Source organism: Pseudorca crassidens, chromosome 19 (assembly GCF_039906515.1).
Source record: "Pseudorca crassidens isolate mPseCra1 chromosome 19, mPseCra1.hap1, whole genome shotgun sequence".
NCBI lineage: Eukaryota > Metazoa > Chordata > Mammalia > Artiodactyla > Delphinidae > Pseudorca > Pseudorca crassidens.
In genome coordinates this window covers 51,925,180-51,942,733 of record NC_090314.1, presented here as the reverse complement: position 1 = coordinate 51,942,733, position 17,554 = coordinate 51,925,180, and the positions used below count along the sequence as shown (strand labels likewise).

The following is a 17,554-nucleotide window of genomic DNA, read 5'->3' as shown; positions in this document are numbered from 1 at the left end:
ACATAAGTTCAACAGCACACAACACATACACCGAACACAGTCAGTTACTTTATCACACGGAAGCTTCCGAATGCAAGGCAGAGTGGTGGTTGTCCCCCACCAGAGCACCAGGACCTCGGGACAACACACTGGTCACTTTGACAACTGGTTTGAAAACATCAGTTATACTTGATGGGATGCTCTTTCTTTTGATCGACTGTGTTTTGTTTGAAAATGAAAGGTTCCCCACTTATTATGGGTTGGCCAAAAAGTCCGTTCGGGTTTTCCCGTATGGAAAACCTGAACGAACTCATTGGCCAAACCCAATACTTAAATTCTCGTCTCAACACCACCTAAAATCTCTCCCACATATAATAAGTATTTAACGAAACTACTTTTCTTCTGTCTAGGAGATTCTGCCAGGCCTTTGTTTCAAAGCAGTGTTAACCCCTGGGGGTTTGTACTATAACCACAAACACATCTACAGCACATGAGACAGGAAGATGTCGCATTCAGAGGGGCACGTTAATTTCCATTTCTTTAGAATGGGTTTTTACACAGAGACCAAGTGCCGGGCTCTGCCACCACCGGAGCCCGACCTGCCTGCGGCCTTCGAAGCTTCCCGCTCACTCCAGGCCCACGGCGTCGGGACGCTGACCCGCGCTCCTGCGCCCCTCCCCTCGTCCCCTCCCCACGCTCCCCTGGACCCTCCCAGCGGGCCCTCCCCACTCTCCTCCCGGAGGACCCTCCCCCTGCCTCGTGGACCCTCCTCACGGACTCTCCCCACTCTTCTCTCCCTCCTCGCCAGCCCGCAGACACTCGCGGTGGGGTCTCACAGCCATTGCAACCGTGGAAACGCGTGGATTTCGGCTGGTAACACGAGGCAGGCTCCGGCCACGCTTGAGGATGCGCGCGTGACGGCAGCGGCAAACCACGGGGCCGGTGCGGAGTGTGCGGGCCCCCGCCCCCTGCCCCCGCCGACCTTGACCCCGGCCCGGCCCCCGCCCCCGCCCCCGCCCCCGCCCCGTCCTGGTTCCCCGCTCTGCGCGGCTCCGTGCGTCGGCTCGGCGGCTCCAAGGCCGCCCTGCTCCGTACCGCGTTTTCCAGGCCGCCAGAAGCCGCGCCTGCGTCGGGCGCCGCGGCCGACGTGCGGGCGCACGGCCGGCGTGCCTCTCCATTGACCAGCCTCTGGTAGCCCCACTGCCGTGCACCGCCGCTATAGGCGGGTGCCGCCGTCAGTCACGGGCCCGGCGCCGGCCCGCGGCGCGCCGCGCGTGTCCCGCCCCTCGCCGCCGCTCGTCGCTCGCCGGCCGGCGGCCTCGCTCGGCCCTCAGCTCCGTGGCGGCGGCGGAAGGCGGCCCGGGCCCTCGCAGGCCCATGGCGGCGGCCGCGGCGCTCCCGGGCGCGGGCGGGCCTCCCGCGGGCGGCGGCGCCGGGGGCGGCGGGGGCGCGGGCGGCGGATCCCCGCCGGGCGGCTGGGCCGTGGCGCGCCTCGAGGGCCGCGAGTTCGAGTACCTGATGAAGAAGCGCTCGGTGACCATCGGGCGCAACTCGTCGCAGGGCTCGGTGGACGTGAGCATGGGCCACTCGAGCTTCATCTCGCGGCGCCACCTCGAGATCTTCACGCCCCCGGACGGCGGCGGCCATGGCGGGGCGGCCCCGGAGCCGTCGGCGCAGCCCGGGCCCGACGCGGGCGGCGACTTCTACCTGCGCTGCCTCGGCAAGAATGGCGTGTTCGTGGACGGCGTGTTCCAAAGGCGCGGGGCGCCGCCACTGCAGCTGCCGCGCGTGTGAGTGGGGCCCGGGCCGGGGGGGGCGGGCGGACGGGGGTGCGGCCTGGCCGGCGGGACCGGAACCCAGACCACGACCTCTACCCCGACCCGGACCACCGACTCGCGATCCACGACCCCCCTACCCCCACCCACGACCAGGAGGACCCAGATTTGGGTCCTGACCACCCCCCGGGATCTGCTGCCCCCACCTACAGGACCCAGTCCCCGGCCAGCGATCCCCGCCTGGACCTATATACGAGTAGGACACAGTCAGGACCCAGACTCGGAGCCCCATTCCGACCCCAAGCCCTTGTCCATCTTCCCAACCAGGACCTAGATCCCGACATCTGGGTTCGTTCTTTCTACGGCCAGAACCAGACCCAGATCCCATCATCCCGACCGGATCCCAGTCCATGACCCCAATGTCCCGACCTCATCCACCGTACCCACGACCGGAACACAGACTACAATTCCTGCTCGGGACCCCCATCCTCACCTATCCAAAGCTGGAGGCTCAGGCAGCTGTCCACGTGGGCTGAGGTTTTCTGGGGTACTCTGTGTGTTCTGGGAGTTCGCATATAATTTTCCTAACTAGCATGTAGGTAGTATGGAATAGAAATGTAAAACTCTGGTTGGTGGAACTGCTCAAAACAAAAATCTGTGTCTTCTTAACTGCCGTTGGGTTATCTGTTATTTTCTTTTTGTTCTACACGTTTTCAGTAGTGTATTATTTCAAGCGTGTGTTTTTTAAGCTGAAAGGACTTCTTTTTCTCATTGTGCTTTTTGTAGCCTAAAAATTGAAAGCTCTTGAAGCATGATGGATTTTTAAATCTGTGCTCTGAACCTTAAAATGTTGGAAAACTAGATACTTTCAACATACTTTTTAAAAAATCAATTATTTAGAAATTTTTATAACGTGTTATATAGTATAATTAAGTGAGCTTCTTGAGGAACTGTCAATCCTGCTACAAAGCAGTTCAGCTTGGTTCTGTGGTTTTGTGAAGTTATCATTTAGTCTGCTTGAAAAACAAATTTGCTCTCTAGGAAATGCTAGTTATTCCTCAGGGGCTTTCTAGATTATTCCAAGTAGAACCTTTCTCCATAAACTGGAATTTTTGACTGCTTTCAGTTGTTGGAGATGGTGATAAGAGCTCTTGCTTTTCTTTATTTCTTCACTTTTGTATGTGGGTGCTGTGTTACTGTTTAGCCTGGAAAGCTGCACCAGCTAGTTCCTTAAATCTTGATGGGATGGTTATTTTTCAAACTAGAACGCTGTTTGTGTGTATTTGTACTATAGATTGCATAAAATCGATAGTAGGGACCTGATGGCAGCTTTTTAATTTGATGGTTGGTTGTTTACAAATAACTTGGCATCACAGCAAAGGGCATTATATTTTTACTCTGAGGACTTTGAGGTTTTTAAAGAAAATTCTGTTATTACCATTCAGCCAAAACCATTTGCGTTGACATACCAAACATGGAAATAAATTGATTTTTCTGCGAGGGAGCAGAATTCAGACTTTTGAGGAGTGGAGTGAGGCTTTCAGAGGAGATGAGTAAGAAGGGCGATGGGGGGACTTCCCTGGTAGTCCAGGGGTTAAGACTCCACGCTTCCAATGCAGGGGGTGCGGGTTTCATCCTGGGGAGCTAAGATCCCACGTGCCACGTGGCAGGGACCAAAAAAAGAAAACCAACAACAACAAAAAACAAAACAAAACAAAAAAAGGTGATGGGTAGATGCGGGGGTCTCTGGCCTTCATCTCCAGCTAGTGTACAGTGGACCACCAAGCCTACCACCAGCCCTGGACTTCTGGGCCTGGGAACCTCTGCCCATACTGACAGAGGGGAGTGGTTTTTTTCATGGAAGGGGTTTTGGCAGTTTTACAGTGTGAGATGAGTGGATAACTGTTAGGATTTTGCAGCACCTCCCTTTTTGTAAGGCATTGTTTCCAAGTTGGTATAGGGTGATCATAGATACAGGTTATAGGAAAAAAACTGTGTAAAGACGATTGGTGCTAGCTAAATGCAGAGAAATTGTTTTAAAAATCTTTTTCTTGAAATTAATCTCAGTTTTATGTTCCAAGTTCTTTTTAACATTAAAAAAATTAAATTGTGAAAGTTTAAAAGCAAATGTAACTTAGAGTGATTACGCAGAGGTTGAAATTTTTTTTCTTTTTGGCCACGCCTAATGCATGCGGGATCTTAGTTCCCTGACCAGGGGTTGTACCCACGCCTCCTGCAGTGGAAGTGCAGAGTTTTAACCACTGGACCACCAGGGAAGTGCCCAGAGGTTAATAAGTATTCTTACTGTTTGTTTCATACTTGCTTACTGAATTGAAAAATCACTGAGGAGTTTTAAAAATATGACAGCCTATGGTTGCTCTCTTATTTGAATAAAAATGACTTTATTCCAATTTTAAAATGAACTTAAATTTTGTAGTTAGTATTAAAAGTTTATATACAGAGAACTTGGAAGAGTATATAAACACTTTAGGCTTAAAGTATGGTTCACTATTTTATTAAAATACTAAAGTATTAATTTGGGAGGAATAGAGGAAAATGAGGAGTGTGATCCTGTATGTTGGTGTCGTGAGTATTTTAAATGGTTTGGGTAAGATCTGAGTACAAGCACCTTCTCCATGGTGGTTGGTAAGTTCCATGCCTAGTGAGGACCCGTACGTGAGTGTGTATGTTGCGGGGGCGGGGGTTTGAGCTGAATATGTACAAGAGTGCCATAGTGTGTGGTTTTCCAGAAAACAAGTGATTTCCAAAAATCCTTGGTTTTTGGCCAAGTATGCAGGGCTGTGTGTACAGAGATGCAACTTTTTCCTCCCCAGGAGCGTCTGACTTGTTGGAGGTTCAGGTGTTATTGGGACTCGGGGGGGAGGTGGTCTGTGGAGTGGTCTAGGTGGGGGAGCCCTGGGCCACCTGGGCCGGGCTCCTGAAGTGGGCAGGTAGAGTGACCTTGCAGGTGTGGCTGGGCCAGCATCCTGGCACTGGAGAGATAGAATTCAGGCTGGAAAGGACTTTGGGGACAGGTTTGTGGAGCATGATGTTTGCCTGGGCCTGGTGGGGGAGCATTTTCACAGTGGTCAACGAGAGAATGAAGAATGTTCTCTTTGAGGACAGGGTCCTTGTTTGTCTAAGGACCTGGTCTGGCGCCTGAGTGAGCAGTAAAGTGTTTCAGGAAGATCTGTTGGGCAGGAATGTCTGGTTTTGCTGCTGTTGCTCTTCTTGTGGCCATGGTAGCAAACTAAGCATAATTTATAAATAAAAATAAACAACTCTTTAACAGTTGTTTATACTTTGAAATGTCAAGTGAATTTGATGTATTTTTCGATCAGTAAGATCCTAAATATCTAATAGCCAAGCATAAATAGAACAAGTTGAATTTACTATTGCCCAAAGATATTTAACATGCAGAACTGCAGTTGTGTTTATTTAGAAAGTGACCCTGTTTCTATGCTGAATTAACTGCCTATGGGTTGGTGATACAGCAAACCTCCTCTTTCTTATGTGGCATGTTTTATCTTGCAGATGAAGTTTGGTAATGTCACACTTGAAGACTTCCTCACTAAATCACAGGTAGCATCCTCTAAGGTGAGGACAGGAGAAAGCTGAGCAGACAGTGGCTTCTGGAGCTTCGCAGGTGAAGACTCCAAGAAGAGAACTGAAGGATCTCACAGTGACTCGGTCCTGCTTAGATAAAAGGGATTGGGCAGAACCAAGTTTCCCAGAGAATACCAGTACCAGGAAGAAGGAAATAAGAAGGGGAGTGCCAAGAGAGGAGAGCCTCAGGAAAAGGACAGTGACCTGCAGTGTCACCCTCCATGGGAAGCCATGGGCTTGGTGATTAGGATGTTTTGGAGGATGAGGAAGGAGATGGGGTGTGGGACTCCGGGGTGAAGAGAGAGAGGAGGGAGTGGGGGTGTAAGAAGTGTTTGTGAGGGGGTGTGTGTGGATATTCTAAGGAGGGCAGAGGCGATATTAGGGTTAGAAGGAGTAGAAACCATGTGGATCACCAGGGTGAAGTGGGTGGGGGAACCACTGAGAGATGTAGCTGAGGCCCAAAGAATGGACACAGATGAGGTGTGGAGGTTAGAGTTCCCAGTAGGAGATGATAAAATGAGGGTGTCTTCTTTTTTAAAAATTTTTATTGGAGTATAATTGATTTACAATGTTTTGTTAGTTGCAGTAAAGTGAACCTGTTACAAAATTACATATATCCACTCTTTCTTAAATTCTTTTCCTAATATAGGCCATTACAGAGTATTGAGTAAGAGTTTCTTGTGCTATACAGTAGGTCCTTATTAGTTATCTGTTTTATATATAGTAGTGTGTATGTGTCAATCCCAGTCTTCCAATTTATCCCTCCCCTACCTTTACACAGCCCCACCATAACCATAAGTTTATTTTCTACATCTGTAACTCTATTTAGGTTTTGTAGATAAGTTCATTTGTAGCCTTTTTTTAGATTCTACATATAAGCAATATCATATGATATTTGTCTTTCTCTGTCTGACTTACTTCGCTCAGTATGAGAATCTCTAGGTCCATCCATGTTGCTGCAAATGGCATTATTTTGTTCTTCTTTTATGGCTGAGTAATATTCCATTGTATATATGTACCACATCTTCTTTAACCATTCCTATGTTGACGGACATTTAGGTTGCTTCCATGTCCTGGCTATTGTGAATAGTGCTGCAGTGAACACTGGGGTGCATGTATCTTTTCGAATTATGGTTTTCTCAGGATATATGCCCAGGAGTGGGATTGCTAGCTCATATGGTAGCTCTATTTTCAGTTTTTTAAGGAACCTCCATACTGTGCTCCATAGTGGCTGTACCAGTTTGCATTCCCACCAAAATGAGGGTGTCTTTTATTTATTTAACGCTGCGTTGGGTCTTTGTTGCTGTGCGCGGACTTCCTCTAGTTTTGGAGAGCGGGGGCTACTCTTTGTTGTGGTGTGCGGGCTTCTCATTGTGGTGGCTTCTCTTGTGGAGCACGGGCTCTAGGCTCATGGGCTTCAGTAGTTGTGGCACATGAGCTCAGTAGTTGTGGTGCACGGGCTTAGTTGCTCCATGGCATGTGGGATCTTCCCGGACCAGGGCTTGAACCTGTGTCCCCTACGTTGCCAGGTGGATTCTTAACCACTGTGCCACCAGGGAAGTCCCGAAGTTGTCTTCTGAGAAGACCTAAGCGGAGCCACTAGTGAGGTCTGGCGTGTTTTTTTGTTTCAGGGCTGCAGGGTTGGCTGAAACACCTTCATTTTATGACCTGAGACTGACCAGCTGTAGGCAGAGCTAAGATCTGGGGTCTAGGATGGCTGGAGTCCAGGACCCAGAAGTGGGCGACATGTAATGGCAGATCCATAGCAGAGCAGCGGAGGTGCTTTACACTTCGGAAAGTGCTCAGTTTACAAATTAATTGCTTTTAATGACCACTATGTATTTTTTTAAAAAGCTACAATATATATTCATTTGGCAAATTGAAATACATTTTTATTATCACTGATTTGTAGACATTGGGAACACAGTGCAGCTATTTTAGCATAATTGTTACTTGACTAAGTTAAAAATAACCCAGTAACCAGCTTACTTGCACTTTACCTGGTGTTTAGTAGTTCTTCTAGTGGTAAAGCTCAGTCTATTCATTTTAATGTTTACTTAAGGAATAGTTTAAGATGGTTAGATTTTAAATAATTTTAATTTTTAACAGAATTTGAAAACAAGCGTACATGGTGGGACCTGTCACCTGTAGTGGTCATTTGTGTGCCAGCTAACTGTATCAGGAGAAGGCAAGGATGGGCTTTGGGGCTGGACGGACTGGAGTCAAATTCCAGCCCTGCCGCTTAACCTGAGTTTTAGTTCTCTTACTTTTAACAGGGATAATAACTGACATTGTGTGGCACGGTTAGCACCATGCCTGTGCCCTTGCCCTTGTTAGACATCAGGGGCTGCTTGTATTTTATCTATCACAGTGTCCTGGTGTGGAGGGGCCTATGGAGATCTAACGTGACAGAAAATATGACATGGGGGTGAAAACGTCCTCAAGGGGCCAGCACTCTCCAACTTGCTCATAGCTCCACACACATGCACACGTGTGTGCAGTAAATTGATCAAGAGCCTCTGGGAACAGTGAGCAAAGTTTGAAATTTCTTCAGCTGGGAAAAGTTGTCTTTTCGCTGCCAGGACCTGAGGATAAAGCCAGGCCATGGGACGAGGATGGTGTCGTCCAGCACGCCAGGCTACGAGAGGTCTGTCTGGGGGTGCCCTCTCTCCCAGAGCCTCTGTTCTGGTTCTCCTCCACTCCAGTATGTCGGCTTCACCACAAACCTTCCCAGTTTCAGGGGGAAAGGAAAAGTGCCTCTGCCTTGGGGGCAAAGTCAGGAAAAGGAACTGGTTAAAAGTCATGTCCTGTTTGCCGCCTGATTTGAAGGATTCTTGTTCATTAATGCCATTGGCCAAACTCATTTTGTAAATGAAGGATGGCTTCTCTGTCCAGTCGAAGAACTTTGCAATTTACAGTATACTGTTTTTCTTTTTAAAATTGCCTTTTTATTGAAGTGTAATGAACCGCATACACTTTTTTTTTTTTTGCGGTATGCGGGCCTCTCACTGCTGTGGCCTTTCCCACTGCGGAGCACAGGCTCCGGACGTGCAGGCTCAGCGGCCATGGCTCACGGGCCCAGCTGCTCCGCGGCATGTGGGATCCTCCCGGACCGGGGCACGAACCCGTGTGCCCCGCATCGGCAGGCGGACTCTCAACCACTGAGCCACCAGGGAAGCCCCCGCATACACTTTTTTAAAGAAATTATTTCTCATTTATTTATTTTGTTGCACCAGGTGTTAGTTGTGGCAGGTGGGCTCCTTAGTTGCGGCTTGCCGGCTCCTTAGTTGTGGCAGGCGGGCTCCTTAGTTGCAGCATGCAAACTCTTAGTTGTGGCATGCATGTGGGATCTAGTTCCCTGACCAAGGGTTGAACCCGGGCCCCCTGCATTGGGAGAGCAGAGTCTTAATCCACTGCGCCACCAGGGAAGTCCCACAAACCACGTTTACTTTTTAAAATTTTTTTATTTATTTATGTATGTACGTATGTATGTATATATGTTTGTTGGCGTTGGGTCTTCGTTGCTGTGCGCAAGCTTTCTCTAGTTGCGGCGAGCGGGGGCTACTGTTCGTTGCGGTGCGCGAGCTTCTCATTGCAGTGGCTTCTCTTGTTGCGGGGCATGGGCTCGAGGCGCGTGGGCATCAGTAGTTGCAACATGTGGGCGCTAGAGCGCAGCCTCAGTAGTTGTGGCACACGGGCTTAGTTGCTCCGTGGCATGTGGGATCTTCCCGGACGAGGACTTGAACCCGTGTCCCCTGCATTGGCAGGTGGATTCTTAACCACTGTGCCACCAGGGAAGTTCCCCCATATACTTTTGAAACTTGGGCCATGGTCTCTTTCTTAGAGGCAGTGAGGACCTGAAGCTGGGCTCCCCTGCAGCCCTCGAATGTCAGCCGTGTGCTTTTCAGACATTCAAAGTGCTGTGGACCCCCTAGGAGGGATAGGTCATGGAGCCCATTCTTGGGACTAGCCTGTCAGCAACACTTTCCGCTGTCAAGCTGGGTGAGGCAGAACGTTCCCTCCTCATCACCTTGTGCTGGAACTTGTCTTCTTGTTTGACTTTCTCCCCTGCTGGTCCTCCAAGGTGGGGACCAGGTCCTACACGTTTTTGTACCCCCTGGTAATGGCACAGATCCATCATCACTTGGTACATATATAATAATACATGTGCAGGGACTTCCCTGCAGTCCAGTGGTTTAAGACTTCACCTTCTAACGAGGGGGGTGCAGGTTCAATCCTTGATCAGGGAGCTAAGATCCCACATGCCTCAGGGCCAAAAAACCAAGACATAAAACAGAAGCAATATTGTAACATTCAATATAGACTTTAAAAATGGTCCACGTCAAAAAAAATCTTAAAAAAAAATAACATACATGTGCCTGTTGGCTGCTGATTTAGGACATTACTGTTACTTGAATATTCTCAAATGTTGATCATTTAGTGTCATGATTCTAGTCAGGTGTGGCTCCCCCATTTATGGTACCCTGTTCATCAGCAGGTCTCATCTAGATACACAGTTGCAGAAGCACAGCATAGCTTCATGCATAATTGGTGGAAATATTCCACAAGACGAGGCAGCCACCTCAGTAACAGTAGCAAGTTTTTCCACTGTGAAAATTCAACGATTCTTGCTTTGCTGAGGAGAAAGGTTTTTTTGTGTTTTAAATGAAGAAAAGAGGATTTCTAAAATAAGGAAGCTTTTAGCCAAAGCAATTAGCATTTTGGATAGTATTCTTATCTGTTTAACATTTTTGTGTAGCTCATGTTTTCTTTTATGTCTGGGTTTTGGAGAGTTTACAATATCTTAACGATAATACAGTAAGTCAGCTCCCACACTTCTGGTCCTAGTTTTTTTTAAAAAATAAATTTATTTTTGGCTGCGTTGGGTCTTTGTTGCTGTGCGCAAGCTTTCTCTCGTTGCGGCGAGCGGATGCTACTCTTCGTTGCAGTGCGCGGACTTCTCGTTACAGTGGCTTCTCTTGTTGTGGAGCACCAGCTCTAGGCGTGTGGGCTCAGTAGTTATGGCACACGGGCTCAGTAGTTGTGCCTCACGGGCTCTAGAGCACAGGCTCTGTAGTTGTGGTGCATGGGCTTAGTTGTTCCGCAGCATGTGGGATCTTCCCAGACCAGGGCTCGAAGACCGTGTCCCCTGCATTGGCAGGCGGATTCTTTTTTTTTTTTTGCGATACGCGGGCCTCTCCTCACTGTTGTGGCCTCTCCCGCTGCGGAGCACAGGCTCCGGACGCGCAGGCTCAGCGGCCATGGCCCATGGGCCCAGCCGCTCCGTGGCATGTAGGATCCTCCTGGACTGGGGCACGAACCCGCGTCCCCTGCATCGGCAGGCTGACTCTCAACAACTGCGCCACCAGGGAAGCCCGGCAGGCGGATTCTTAACCACTATGCCACCAGGGAAATCCCTGGTCTTAGCTTATAATGAGGATTTTTTTTTTTTTTTTTTTATAATGAGGATTTTTTGAATTTGCTAATGAAACACAGTACACCAGGGCACGTTGAAGGCGGCACACATTGCCATGTCTTTGATTTGAAGCAGCTTGAGCACCATGACAAAGTGTTACTGCCATCATCCCCGGACGTGGCTGCAGGGAGATTAGAAAGTACCTCGTAGGAAGCTCCCTTTCCTAGCATGCCTCAGTTTCTGGAGTATATGTTTGGTGCCCTGCTGAGAATTCCGTAGGGATTTTAGACATTATTTGGCTTTTGCTGCCGTTTGTCATTTGCAGAGTGCTTCTGTATCTTATCTTATCCAGTGAAAGGTATCAGAGTACAACAGTGGTTCTCATTGGGGTACCCTTCCCTTCCCCAGAATATTCGGCAATCTCTGGAGACATGTTAGGTTGGTACGATTGGGAGGGGGTGCAACTGGCCTCTAGTGGGCTGGGGCCAGGGATGCTGCCAAAAATAATGCGATACACAGCAGGATGATCCTGCCCCAAGCATCAGTGGTAGGACGGTGGAGACCCCTGGAGCACAGTGATCTTAGCAGTCAGTAACAGTGGGATGTTATTCTTAACCCCATAGATGGTGAATTTTAATAACTTACAAATGGTACCTATTTAAAACCTTTAAAGTACCAAAGCGTTTGTTTCTAATTCAGTGGCAGGTGCCTTTCTGAAACGAAACCTGAGGTGGAGAGGCCTGGCATAGAATCTTTCTCTTTGCAGCTTTGCAAGGATGCTCACAGGAAGCAATCCTAAATCTTAACCTGGGTTGTAAGGAGATTGGCCTTAGTACTTTGGGGAGTAGCCTGATGTTCTCCCCCTTGGAATATGTGCACTCAGGCATATCCAGTGGCTTTAGTTAGGTTGGTCAAATTACTTCACAAGCATTTACGGTTAATGAGAAGAACATTGAGTTGTCTTAGTGGAGTTGTTCCAGTTTTCTGTGGTCTTGGTTCTCCTGGAAAACGAACTGATGGTGTGAGGGAGTGTGAATTAGTGTCACTACAACCACACTGTGAAAGACTGCTGTCAGATGCCATTTTCTCATAGTATTTAGTCACCAGTAATCGGCAGTATGAAACTCATCTTTTGACTCTTGAACAGATGGGATACAGAAAACCCTAAACAAGTAGGTTGGAGACTGTTGTGTTTTTCTGGTCTTTTTCAGACTGTAATAGCATTTTGAGTGCATAAGTGATGTATTAAAAATACTATGTTTTTGCCACTTCTAAACTTTTGGAGGATGTTAGGTTTATGAGCATCAGTTTTACAGCTGTTTGAGCTGGGTGGAGGAAGATGTGGTTTAAATGTAAACTGTCCATTCTGGTTCCTCCTTGAGTCTTGTGTTCCCATTTTGCCTAGTCTCCTTCTGGACTTGCCCACATGTGTTTTAAACACTGCTCATATCCTGTACCTTGGCACTCAAGTGTTCTGTGGGCTGGGCTCATTCATCCTCAGGTTGTACACTTACCGGGACTGTGGCCTGTGACCTTGAGTAGTGCCAGGAACCTGATAAGGACTCAAGTGTCTGTTGGTGAATTTGTTTGTAGGCTGCAAGGTTTGTGTTTGATAGATATTGCACCAAAGGAAACAGTTTAGAACAGTTATAAATAAAATTAAATTCACTCTTTGATTCTACAATTCCCTGCACTTGTCTTCTTGTTTATATTGATGGTGGACCATCCTAAGTGGGCTTTTTGGTTTTGTATATATGTTTTTTAAAGTTAAAGTTGATTGATACATGGAGGGGGTCAGGGGAAGCCTGGATACATGTGGACAGAATTTCCTGTAGTTGAATAAAAATGTCCTTGATGATGTGCATTGATCATATAACGGTTGTCATGCTGCAGGGTAACTTCTGTAGACCTGTTCCAGGAGCAAGTCAGACCATGCAGTTTTCTTTTCTTCAGTGTTGCTCCATGCTAGACAAGGTGGATCTAGTCTTGCCTACATCCCTGCAAATATGTCTTCACTTCTCCCACAGAGCAGGTGCACAGATCCTGGCTCCTATGGCCTCGTGCCTTAGGCTGGAGGAGGGCCAGTCTCCTAGTGGTTCTTCTGGCTTAGGACTTTTGCAGAGGTCTGGGGAGATCCTTCTGGGATTGCCCAGTCCAGAGCGTGTCCTTGTCCTAATGAGGTGGTCCAACTTTAACCCCCACTCCTGCCCCACCTCTGAAAGTTATACTTTATTTTCCATTGATCTTTTATTTTGTTCTCTCTTAAAAGTTGTCTTTCAGAGTGTTCATTTTCTCATTGATGCAAATTTATCTGTTAGTCACAGTTTTGAAAAATATCTAGTTCTTTATAACATCTGTGGGTTCCTAGTAACCAGGCATTCAATGTTTAGGGTTTCTTTTCCTGTGTATCTCTAATGGGAAGAGCTTTACTTTTATAAATAAATTTTTAAAATATTTATTTATTTATTTCTTGGTCTCAGTTGTGGCACGCAGGATCTTTGTTGCCAGGTGCGAGATCTTTGTTGCGGTATGCAGGATCTTTTAGTTGCGGGCACACAGGATCTTTTAGTTGCGGCATGCAGGATCTAGTTCCCTGACCAGGGATGGAACCTGGGCCCCCTGCATTGGTAGAGCAGAGTCTTAACCGCTGGACCACCAGGGAAGTCCGTATAAATAATTTTTAAAGTGATTTTAGTATTTTGGGAATGACGATTATTTGACCGCTTTTATTTGTGACTGGCTTGTATACTTGCGCCATTATTTGTTAAAGTAGTGCGCCAAGCCTTGGTTAGAGTTGTTGGAGGACACCTCATGCTGTTGGAACAGCATCCTGGCTTGGCTGCAGATTAACTTTGGGCATCTGACTAAGCCTCTGTGAGTCATTGCATTGTCTGTAGGTTGAGGTGGAGCTCAACTGAGAAGGCTGGTTGAGCATCCCTCACCTCCTGGTGTCCAGTATCCCTAGGTAGCTCTGGATCAGCCTAGGTCTCCTTTCTGTTCTTTGGAGGGCAGCTTTCCAGGGGCTTCACTTAAGAATCACATCCCAGAGGTTGCTTGTTATTCCCCTCTCTGTGTTATTCTCCACAAACCTCTCCACGTAGGAAGGGTTGAGGGTGGGCTGAGAATGACTAAGGCAGGCACTGTATGCTCATCAGGCTACTGAAACACTGTCATAATGTCACTTTGGCCAAGGGAAGGCAAGAGCCCCTCCCCCTGTGGCTGAGCTATTTAATCTCTTAACCTCAGGGTCCTCTTCTGTAAATATGGATATTACTGAATCGACTTCATGGGGTTATTGTATGGATTGCCTTTGCCTGACTTAGGAGAGTTGATGAATGAATATTAATATTCTCTAAAGAAAACATCTTAAATTTCTTGTCTCAAGTATTTTGATTGGAGAGTTTAATCCATTTACATTTAAAGTAATTACTGATAAGGAAGGACTCTGCTATTTGTTTTATTTTCAACGTCTTAGAGTTTTTTGGTTCCTCATTTCCTCCCTAACTGCCGTCTTTTATGTTCAGTTGATTTTTTTGTAGTCAACTGTTTTATCTTCTCATTTCCTTTTGAGTGTATTTTTAAGATATTTTCTTTATGGTTACCATGTGGGTTACATTTAATATCCTAAATTTAAAACAGTCTATTTTGAATTGATATCAACTTCAAAAACAAAAACTCTACTCCTATACAGTTCCTCTTTCTCCCTTTTATGTTTTGTCACAAATTACATCTTCATACATATGTGCCAAATAACATAGTTTTTTTTGTTGTTGTTGCGTTTTGCATTTTCCAGGATCTTAGTTCCCTGACTGGGCATTGAACCCGGGGCCACAGCAGTGAAAGTGCCGAGTCCTAACCTGGACTGCCAGGGAACTCTCAGATTTATAATTATTTTTATGCATTTGTTTTTCTGGTTTTTTTTTTGCAGTATGCGGGCCTCTCACTGTTGTGGCCTCGCCCGTTGCAGAGCACAGGCTCCGGAATTGCAGGCCCAGTGGCCATGGCTCACGGGCCCAGCCGCTCTGCAGCATGTGGGATCCTCCCGGACCAGGGCGCGAACCCGCGTCCCCTGCATTAGCAGGTGGACTTCCAACCACTGCGCCACCAGGGAAGCCCCATTTGTTTTTTGAATCCTGTAGGAAAGTGGAGTTACAAACCATAGTCACAATACTAATTTTTATGTTTTCTTATGTGTTTATCTTCACTAGAAATCTCTTTTTCTTTGTATGACTTTGAGTCATTGTTTACTGGTCTTTCATTTCAACCTGAAGGACACCCTCTAACCTTTCTTGTAGGGCAGGTCTAGTGTTAACAAACTCCCTCAACTTTTGTTTATTGAGGAATGTCTTAATTTCTTCCTTGTTTTTGAAGGACAGTTTTGCTGGATATAATTCTTGGTAGGTCGACAGTTTTTTTTGTTGTTTGTTTGTTTTGTTTTTAAGTGTCATTCCACTGTCTTCTGGCCTCTGTGGTCTCTGATAAGAAATCAGCTGTTAACCTTATTGAGAGTGCTTGTATATAACATGTTACTTCTCTCTTGCTACTTTCAAGATTCTTTCTTTGTCTTTTGATGGTTTAATTATAATGTTTCAGTGTGGGACCTCTGAGTTTATCCTACTTGGACTTTGTTGAGTGTTTTGGATTTGTAGGTTCATGCCCTTTCATCAAAATTGGGACATTTTCTGCCATGATTTTTTTTCAAATATTCTTTCTATCTTTTTCCCTCTTCTTTTGGGACTCCCAAAATGTGTATGTTGGTCTGCTCGTTGATGTCCCATGAGTCCTTTGGGCTGTGTTCAGTCTTTTTTCTTTCTGCTCCTCAAACTTGATCATTTCAGTGGTCCTATCTTTTAAGTTTGCTGATTCATTCTTCTGCCTGCTCAAATATACTGTTGGACCCCTGTAGTGAATTTTTTCAGTTACTATACTTTTCAGCTCCAGGCTTTGTTGGGTTCCTTCTTATACTTTGTATTCTTTATTGATATTCCATTTTTGTCAATACGTCGTTTTCCTGATTTCCTTTAGTTCTTTGTGTTTTCCTTTAGTTCTTTGAGCAGCATACTTAACACAGTTGTTTTAAAGTCTTTATCTAGCAAGTCCTGTCTCTCACCTTCTTCAGAGATGATTTCTGTTAATTAATTTTGTTCCTTTGAGTCATACTTTCCTGTTTCTTTGTGTGCCTTGTAATTTCTTTGTTGTTGAAAACCGGACATTTGACTGTTGTAATAGTTCTGAAAATCAGATTTTCCTCCTTCCCTAGGGGTTGCTGTTTTTCATTTGTTGAAGGCTACAGGACTCCTTTTTGCCTAGTGATTTTCTCAGACTGCTATTGCAAAGACTGTATTCATTGACAAAGTGATCCCTGAAGTCCTATTTCATGGCTTGTGTTCAGTTGGTGGGGGTTTTTGTTGTTGTTGTTTGGTTTTTCTTTTTTTTTTTGGCTGTGGCATGTGGGATTCTAGATCCCCGACCAGGGATCAAACCCATGACCCCTGGAGTGGAAGCATGGAGTCTTAACCACTGGACTGCCAGGGAAGTCCCTCAGCTGGTGTTTTGACAGAGTTTTCCTTGAGCACCAGGAGCTCTCCCATCTCCCAGTCTTTGAAAGTTGTCTCTGTGCCTGGGCCCTCCTTCAACTTTTGGTCAGGTTTGCACTGTGCTTGGGGATCAGCCGAAGGTGAAAGCCCAGGGTCTTCTCAGGTCTTACATGAGCATGCATCTTGCGCTGGGTATCTGTGTGGCTTTCTTAATTTCCCAGCATGCACTGTTACTCCCCCCACCCCATCTGTTTGTATTTAATCAGACAATATGCAAAGTATTTAGTACAATTCGGAGTCCCCCTCTACCCCCTGCACTGTTACTTTTGAATGTCCTAATTTCCCAGGAAAACTCTCCCCAGCTTTTGCCCTTAGGCAGTGTATTGTGTATTTGGACTGTAATCTTTTGCCTTCTGCTCTGGGGCAGATTTGATTTTCAGTGTTTTCAAGCTTTTTCAGCCTGAGTTCTGAAGTAGGCAAAACACAGAGGTGCCTGTGTCAGTCCTTCAGGTAGCCCTCAGACGGGTTGGAGCAGACATATGCAGTAAATTGTCCTAAGATATGCTCTGCTCCCTAGGACCAGGGAAACAGTCCCACATTGGCAACCCAGGCTGCTTCACTTTAAGACCATTTATGCTTTAAGACCAAGTCTGCTGCTGCCCTGCAGAGGGGATGGACAGGGGTAGCAAATTCTAAAACTTTCCTACCTTCCAGTACCTCTTTCTCAATTCAGCACTTAGTGGTTACAGATTTCTGACTGCTTTGCAGGGTTTTCCACAAATTGGTTCTGACCGTTTCTGCTTGTTTTTCTGTGTGTGTGTTGTGGGGGAAGAGAGCTTGGAGCTTCCTACTGAGCCATTTTGCTGATATCACCCTGATTGATTAGTTCTTGCCAGTGAAATTTTTAATTCTTTTAATTCTCATTTTTCACTGAGTATGAAATAGTCCAGTTGATTTCCTTGCATTTAGAGATATGACAATATTTGAATAAAATCAAACTTATTGTCTCATTTTTTAAAAAGTGAAATAGAGTGCGACAAAATTTCTAAATTACCTTGAGTGCAAAATGACATGAAAGTCACACTCTCATTCACTTCCAATAAGTATGTCTTGGCTATTCTTAGTAATTTGTTAGGGTCTATACTTTGAATCAGAAGTTATGAAATTTCTTCAGGAGTCTTAACACTGTGTGAAGTTGATTCATTTTCTTTAAAATCCCTTAGAAAAAAGTTAAGATCATA

General features: G+C 46.3%; 1 protein-coding gene and 1 non-coding gene across 3 annotated transcripts in view; one reads left to right on the top strand and one right to left on the bottom strand.

Moving 5' to 3' along the window:
* Positions 1-1,341: 1,341 nt before the first annotated feature.
* FOXK2 (forkhead box K2) overlaps positions 1,342-17,554 on the top strand; it is a 67,873-nt gene continuing 51,660 nt past the window's right edge. For both annotated transcript variants that reach the window (XM_067715610.1, XM_067715609.1), the window contains exon 1: positions 1,342-1,769. In XM_067715610.1, coding sequence (XP_067571711.1) covers positions 1,357-1,769 — 413 coding nt within the window. In that variant the 5' untranslated portion in view covers positions 1,342-1,356. The remainder of the gene's footprint in view (positions 1,770-17,554) is intronic.
* TRNAG-ACC (transfer RNA glycine (anticodon ACC)) lies at positions 13,366-13,438 on the bottom strand. Its single transcript has one exon. It is a non-coding gene; the product is annotated as a tRNA-Gly (tRNA).